At 40.6% G+C, this 8,456-nt stretch overlaps 1 protein-coding gene across 1 annotated transcript; it reads right to left on the bottom strand.

Annotated features, from left to right (window-relative positions):
* Positions 1 to 803: 803 nt before the first annotated feature.
* Positions 804 to 6,797, bottom strand: LOC144677350 (fascin-like; the record flags this gene model as incomplete). Its single annotated transcript, XM_078537487.1, has 3 exons — positions 6,272 to 6,797; positions 3,815 to 4,096; positions 804 to 922 (listed from the first exon to the last, which is right to left on the bottom strand). Coding segments are annotated over exons 1-3 (927 nt in total), but the record flags the coding sequence as incomplete, so codon positions are not given.
* Positions 6,798 to 8,456: the final 1,659 nt, after the last annotated feature.

Below are 8,456 nucleotides of genomic sequence, written 5' to 3'. Positions count from 1 at the left end.
TCCTATTGGACTCATACATTATAACAGTGACAAACAGTTCAGAAGTACTTAATTGGCTATAAAGTGCTTTGTGGTGCCCTGAGTTCTAAATAAAGGTAAATCTCTTTTTCTAACTAATGAGAGTTGACTGAAAGCTTTGCTTGAAATGGTATATTTATATGATACACTATGGCTGGCATACTGACAGTGGAAAATCCTTCCTTCTAAGGGAGGTAGAGGTTGAGAGGTTTAGGAAGTGCATTGCAGAGCTTAGGGCCTCAGCAACTGAAGGCACAGCTACCAATAATGGAACAAAGAAAATTGTGGATGCTCAAGATGCCAGAGTTAGAGGAATGCAGAGATCTCAAGGGCTGTAAGGCTGGTGGAGATTACAGCGATAGAGAGAGTGAGGCCATTGAGAGTTTTGAAATAATGATAAGAATTTTAAAATTGTGGCATTGCTGAACTGTGACCCAGTATAGGTCAACGAGCACAAGGATAATGGATGAATGGGACTTGGTGCAAGTTAGGACATGAGATGTAGTTCCTTTGCATTGTCCATCTCAGTAACTCCTCCTAGCTAGCACCGAAGGGTAATTATTGTCTCTGCATATCAGTTCAGCTATCTTACACTGTTGGGCTAACACATTGATATATTTACCAGACCTGGTAAGCTCCATAATTTTATGATTTAAAATCACAGTAATAAGTCACATCAACGTCCCCCACTTATACTAAGTTTCAGTGCATTCCATAACTACTCTACTCCATAACATCAAGATTCCTGAGTTAGTCAGTTGAAAACATCTGTGTTAATTACTCACCACTGCAAGGTAGTCCTTTGAAATACCACGGAAGCAAGCTTTCCTAGTTGTGTTATTGATGATAATCTGAAAGATCTCAGAGTCTGTCACTTGTGACTGGTGTACGCAGACATCTGCACCTAACAAAGAGATACAACAGTACTCCACTGAAAATTAACATGTTGTGATGTGTATCCAATTTTAAAATTATGAAATTTCTTCATTTTCTCACTAATTTTCTCTGTTGCCTTCCTCAGGGCATTGACTCATTCTTGGAACACAAGTTCAATGCAGCTTGTTGTTCATGTGCAAGCTTTGACAATAATCAATGGGTTATTTGATGGGGACCTTCGCAGCCAAACCCCAATTGAAGTTTGCATACGGGCACACATACACTTCTAGGGATCCCTAGATCATGATCAGCAATGTGAACCCTGGTTATTTTTTCCTCCCCAAGCACAAGTTCAATTGCAGCACTCCTACTGCTGTTCTGGTTGAGGTCAGTTTATTTTATGTAGACCTGGGATTAAACCAGGGATTTTCTTGATGTTAGGGCTCAGCTATTCACTGTATAAATCCAACCAGTACTTCGACACAGATCACAATGGCTTCATCGACACTGGATCAAAATCTGGGAATTTTCTATTGAACAACATTGTGGAAGCACCATCAGCAAAAGTAGTTTAAGAATGAAGTCCACTTTCTCAGGTATTTAGAGTTATAAAAGATTTGGGAAAATTGACTGTAAGTAACCTTCTCAACCATGTATAGAATTTAAGCAAAAGGGGGCATATTTACAAATTAAAGACAATGAAAGAAAATAAGAAATACAGGAGAACTGTTTTTTCAAAATCAGTGGTAAAAGTTTGTGGAACAGATTGTTAGCACAGGTCGAATAAGAAACCTTAGTGGATTTCAAGGAGTAAGGAGACCAGTTCTCCTGAACAAATGGAATTGAGGTATATTAGAAATGAACCAAGGGAATACTTTAGATAGGTGGGCTATATGGGCCAAAGATCTTCTCATCCCTGAAACTGTTACTATGGGCTGGAATTTTACTTGGGAGGTGGCGAGGGAGTACAAGTGCTGGATTGAGATCGGGGAACCCAAAAGAACGGGTGTCTCTCAGGCCATGCCGAATTTAAGAGATCAGAGGTCAATGGAAGTGTTGGGTATGGGAGTTGCGGGAGATTGGAGGCCTGAGAGGTCAGATGTTGGATATTGTGTAGGGGATTGGGAGTGGGGAAGTGGGGTTTCGTGTGGTAAGAGATCAGTGGCCGAGTAAGGGGTGTGGGTGAAGTCAGAGGCTGGCAGGATCACAGGCCAGGGTGGAGGGAGGCATGGGACATCACAGGTCTAATAGGGGACGTTGGGGGAGATTGAAAGGGTCTGAGGTTGGGGGATGGGTGGCGAGGCAGATCAGTGGAAAGGCATTTACCTTCTGGATCAAGCAGTCCTCACCTTTCTTTAGTTACTGGTTTCCCGGGAGACAAAAGTCCAGCTGGCCAGAGTTCAATTTGAAATTGTGGACCATTATGAGGATGCCAGGGTCATTATAATATTTAAATTTCCAACCCACCTCCTGGGCCAAGTTGGTTGCCTACTCCCCTCCCACCTGGGAGAGGGCAGGTTGAAGTTGGGATTCAGATTTTTTAATACTTGAACCTTCCACCTGAGCCAAACCCATCCATTTTTTGGCATTAAAATTTCCCTATCTTTCTAATGAGTTAATTAGTCAGAGGGGGACCCCAGAGTTAGGCCCCCTCCAACAAGAAGCACTCTCTACAGATGTATTTGTAGCAATAGTAAGTGAGGACCCAGCTGCTCTGTCATTAGCCATTCCTAGTTCAGGACACAACTTTGGCTACTTGGAAGCATGTGACTCACGATGGACAATAAAGGTAGCCTTACCAGCATCAACAACATCCTATGAAGACATATATTACAAAAAATATCTTGGCACAGATTTTTGTCAAGTGCTTCACTTTTGTTCTCATTCTATTCTTGCACCTTTTCCCACCCCCTCAAATGATTGTACAACATTTGTATTTGGAGCAAAGCAACTTTTTGACTACATAGCAGGTTGGTCAGTTGAATCAGTGTTAAATGTGTTGCATTGTTACAATGGCAGGCTTTGCTTCAGAGAGAAATGAAAATGTGAAGGGATAGAAGGAAGAGGGAAAACTGGGAGCGAGAAAGTGGGATGCTGAGGGCATAGAAATGAGGATAAAGAGAAGAGAAATAAGAAATAATAGAGAAACAGCAAAAAATTAGGAAAAAAGCCAGTCTGTGTCATATTTTGGGTTTTTTTTCAGTTTTCCACGAATTAATTTGGAAAACAAAGTTAGTCTTTTGGTAGTACAGAACTTGAGTACGTGTATGAAAGACATGAATACCCTGTTCAGGTCACAAGTGTATATCATTGTTACATCCTTGGATGACTTTGTAGTGTAAGTGGATATAGGACAGTGAGAGTCAATTCCCACTCAGACTGCTTATGGGAGTGAAAGGCACCACTGAATCTAACCAAGTACCTAGGCCAGACTCAAAGTTGTTATAGCGAGTGAGGTTATTGAAAACTTCAGATCAGGTAGGTGAGGACTTCCTAAGGACCTCAGACAGGAAGCATTCTCTACAGATATAATGGCAGTGATAGTAAGTGAGGATCCATCTGCTCTGCCATTAACAATTGCTGATTTAGGACATTGCTTGGCTACAAGGAAGCATACCTGTTCTTAGTACTATCAGAAACACTTTGACCCCTAGAAAAGGCAGAATGGTCAGATTTGGTGCAACAATTTCTACACCTGAAAAATTAACTTGCACAAATGTTAACTAATCTGCTGAATGTTTCCATCATTTCTGGCTTTTATTTCAGATTTCCAGAATTTGCGATTTTCTGTTCTGTTGGTATAACAGGAGGTAGGATGTTAAGCTTACATTTGGTGGTGAAACCAAAATTGTCAATATTCTGATAACATCTAAGTTTACTAAAGCTGTTCTGGTGTCACTTGATGCATTTTGCTTCTTACCTGGTTTAAGACTGACATATTTGCTGTTGAGTATTGATCTGATGGTGACTTGCCCAGGGCTTGGGTCAGGAGAGAAAAATTCATCCAGGCTGGGTCTGTCAGTTTTGATGGTTCTAATGTAGCTGTCTCGTCCAGTCAAAAATCTTCCTTCATTGTCCTTTAAGCAAATCATTCCACACCTTATCTCTGGGATGTACAAGGTCCGCGATGACTGACAGGGCTCAAGTTTCCCATTCCAGGCAATAAGATCTCCGCTACTTGTCCTTATGCTATATTTCTTCTCTTTAGGAACAAAATGAAATGAAACTTTTTATATCACATCATGTTAATGTTATAAAAGATTTACAACTCTTTCTAAGGAGGAAAAGTAAAAAGTTTCATGGACCTGCTGTAGCCATTTTCACAGAATTATGTTATTGTTGTCATTATAACCCTCCTCTCAAAACCTACACTTGACCGTTCTGCCCTTGCAAACTACTGCCCCATCCCCAATCTCCTTTTCCTCTCCAAAGTCCTCGAATGTGACATCTCCCAAATCCATGTCCATCTTTCCCGCAGCCCCATGTTTGAATCTCTCCAATCGGGCTTCCAGCCCTACCATAACACAAACAAGGCTCATCAAAGTCACAAATTAGAACTAAAGTGACTATGGCTATAATGCACTATCCTTCCTCCCCCTTCCTCAACTGTCTGCAGCTTTTTGTGACCACAGCATTATTTCATCACCTCTCTTCCATTGTCTGGTTGAGTGGGATTGCTCTTGTCCACTTCCCAGTCATATCCAGAGAATCATCTGCAATGGCTTCTCTTCCTGCTTCATCGCCATTACTTCTGGAATCCATAAGGATCTATCTTCGTCTCATTCCTATTTCTATTTGCATTTTGTCCATCTGCTGCTCATTGGTTACCTCCTGACTCAACTATTCCAGCACTCTCTTGGCTGGTCTCTCATCTTCCAGTCTTCATAAACTTCACCTAAAGCTCTGCTGCCTGTATCCTAATTCACACTAAGTCCTGTTCATCCATCACTCCTGTGGTCACACACCTTTGGCTCCAGTGAGCAACATCTCAAATTTAACTTTTCCTCAAATTTCACCATGGCCTTGCTCTTCCCTTTCTCTGTAACCTCCTTTAGCCTACAACTCACCGAACTCCCTGTTCCTTCAGTTCTGGCTTCTCTCTTCTTTAAGAAGCTCCTTAAAATCTATTTCTTCAACCAAGCTCTTGGTCAGCTTTCCTATATATATGTGGCACGGTGTCTAATTTTGCATGACATTGCTCCTGAGAAAAGCCTTGTATTATGTTAAAAGTGCTATGTAAATGCAAGTTGTTGTTGTTGACCATAAACATGGCAGCAGATGGAGTGTTACAAATGGTTTCATTTCCTCTGGTCCAGGATTCCAGCTTTATTTCTCCTGGTGGAAAGCCCTGAGGTGTCAATGTCAGGCCAATGCACCCCATCATTGAATGCCTTTCTAACACTCATGCTATAAACTTGCAGGTGAAGAATGGCACTTTATTGCAAGGGGATGGAGTATAAAAGTAGGGAAATCTTGTTACAATTGTACAGAGCATTGGTGAGACCACACCTGGAGTATTGTGTAAAGCTTTGGTCTCCTTATTTAAGAAAAGATATACTTGCATTGGAGGGAGTTCAGAAAGGGTTCTATAGGTTGATTCCCGGGATGAAAGGGTTATCTTATGAGGAAAGAGTAGGCATGGCCTATACTCATGGGAGTTTAGCAGGATGAGAAGTGATCTTATTGAAACATTTAAGATTCTGAGGGGACTTGACAGGGTAGATGCTGAGAGAAATGTGGGGTAATCTAGATCATTGTTTCAAAATAAGGGATCTCCCATTGAAGACAGAGATGAGGAGAAAGTTCTTCTCTCAGAGGGTTGTAAAATTTTGTAATTCACCCCAGAGAGCAGTGGAGGCTGGATCATTGAATATATTTAAGGTTGAGTTAGACAGATTTTTGATCTTCAGGGATGTTAAAGGTGATGAAGTGCTGGCAGGAAAGTGGAATTCAAGCCACAATCAAATCAGCCATGATCATATTAAATGGTGGAGCAGGCTCAAAAGGCTAAATGGCCTACTCTTGCTCCTACTTCTTATGTTCTTATGTGGAATTGTGGCCTTGCAAAGAAGTTAGCAACCACAGGAGATTAAGGGAGAAAATTAGAAGGAAAATATTTATGCTTAAACACTATTGCCTGAAATTCTACCTTCTTGACTTCAAGCAGGCTACATTGTTGGACATATCACTGGGGATGTACAGAGGCTATGACAGAGAGAACTGTTTTAGCAGGTCATTTAAGCTCTGCTTCACTTATACATCTCCCATCAATCAGAGTTGCAATGGCAGAAAGCTGGAGGAAATTGGGGCAAATATACAATACAGGCAGGGTCTTAAGTGTATAAAATCAGCTTTAAAGATCGATTGTCCCTTGTACCTTTGAAGTTAAACATGAGCGTCATAACACAATCTTGGCCCCAGGGCAATTCGCTGTCACATTGTACTGCATTCTCACTGGTATCGTACCGCAGGTATTTCTTCTTGCCTTGGTTGAACATGCTGATGTTGGGATGGATGGCTAGATGCAGCACCCATTTCTCACTTTCTGAGATTGCCTGAGCAAAGCAAGTGATATTGTCTTCTGCTCCTCCCAAGTACCGTTTGGTTTCCTCAGACTGGAAGGAGACCTTGCCATCTGGATGTGTGATCATTACAAACTTATTATAAGGATTGGGAACCTCCCGATCACAGGTTATTTTCCCATTATTATCTCCAGCTAAGTATCTCCTCAGAGAGCTCCTGATGTGGACCATGGGGGAGTTTTCCTTCAAAAACTCTATGGTCCAGATCTGTTTAATCTTCAAGATGGTACTGGTAGCATTCACTCTGAAATTGAAATTCTCTGCTGTCAAGTATTTCTGGGCTGAGTTGATCAGACCAACTGGAAGCATCCTGTAAACCATCTTCCCTTGTTGATACTTTAAGCTGCAAGTGTTTCCAGCACAGTTTGTACCTCTGTGACATCATCAGTATACTGGAGCAGGGTAACTGTGACATAATGTATCTTTGTGACATCAGGAAAAATCACTGTGAACATAGTGAATGAAATAAAGACAAAGGATGTGGCTTGGGCAGCTTTACGTGACAAACTCACTATCACTAAGCAAGTATTTCCAATTTCCATTTCCCAATTCCATAAATAAAGATTCTGCAAACAAGGAAATTGATTTTGTGTATACTAACCGATTCACGCTGTTTGCCACACACTTGGAACAGTTTCTCCAAGAAAGTTGAAATTATTCTCGTGCTACCACATAGGGCAAAGGAGAGAGAAAAAAGCTCAAACCTTCCAGAGAAAATCATATTTGGCTCCAATGTCCAACAGAATCATGCATTACATGAAAAAAAATCACATATGGCTGCCAGATACCAAAAATGGGCACATGAAACAACAAAATAGCTGACTAAAGAACAAATTGCTGGACCCAAGAAGCAAGAGATAATTTGATTCTAATCGAAAATTAATTCCCAAGTAATTTTTTTCCCCAGTTTCCTTGCTTGTTCTGCTACCCACAAAAAAGAAAATTGCCAGCTGCTGTCATACATAAGAGAAATATGTACTCTTCTATCAGAAGTTCAATTTTTAGTCTTTCAATTATTTAATCTTAATTAATTTGTTGAGAAATTAAATACCAATTCTATTTGACTCTATTTCTTCTCTCCCTGAGATATTTAGTCACTTTCTTGTGCTTCATCAAAAGTAGCCCTTTTATATAAGAGCTTCAATAGTGAATGGTAACAGGCTATTCCAACACTTTGGGCATCATAGACTCAATTTTATTCTCATTTGATATTCACACATGAGCATAGGTTTCTCTTCCCTGAACCAACGATGCTGAAGTCAATTACAGTGCTTCCCTTGGGGTCTTTCTCAAGAAAGGAAGAGTAGCTGTGGATTTACAATGTATGTGGATTTCCAAAAAACCTTCAACATGATAATAATGGTCAAATGTGATAAAAGCGGAATGTTACCTGTACTATGTTTAATAAGTTAGTTGTTAAAATATTTACAGTAAAAATGTGTTGTGTTTTGATGAATATGAAGCAACATTGTCACAGGAACACCATGTGCAGTTAGGAGTTCTACTAGTTTGATGGTCATTACAGAACAATTCAATTTTTAATTCCATCAAAATGTTGGAATTAATTAATTTGAGAATTAATTAATCCAGAGATGTGAGCAAGGTCAGAAGGAGAACAGATTGTAAACTATTGTAAGCACACCTTTACTGAGCCAATTATTGAAAGTTTGACTTTTAACTTTTTTTTCTGACACACTGGTTTCAATTCTCAAGCGGTGGGCAGGTGAGAAGGGTGCGGGGGAGCCCAGTGGGAGGTGGCAACTTGGAGGCCCCACCATTCTCAAAGAAGTGTCTCATTTAAATAAAACTAAGAGTCTCCCCTAATAACTGGTCAGATTGATTACCTGATGGTGAGAATTGTGTCTGGAGGTCTGAGGAAACAGAAAACTGTTGGCAGTGATCAAGAGGAGTAAGAAGCCTTTTGGTCACAATTAGGGGTCCACAAAAGGAGAAGGGGCAAGGGGTGAATCTTTTGGCCAC

Source organism: Cetorhinus maximus, unplaced genomic scaffold (assembly GCF_964194155.1).
Source record: "Cetorhinus maximus unplaced genomic scaffold, sCetMax3.hap1.1 HAP1_SCAFFOLD_2451, whole genome shotgun sequence".
In the NCBI taxonomy this organism is placed as follows: domain Eukaryota; kingdom Metazoa; phylum Chordata; class Chondrichthyes; order Lamniformes; family Cetorhinidae; genus Cetorhinus; species Cetorhinus maximus.
The sequence above is the reverse complement of the archived record's forward strand: the minus strand, read 5'-3'. Positions and strand labels throughout refer to the sequence as shown.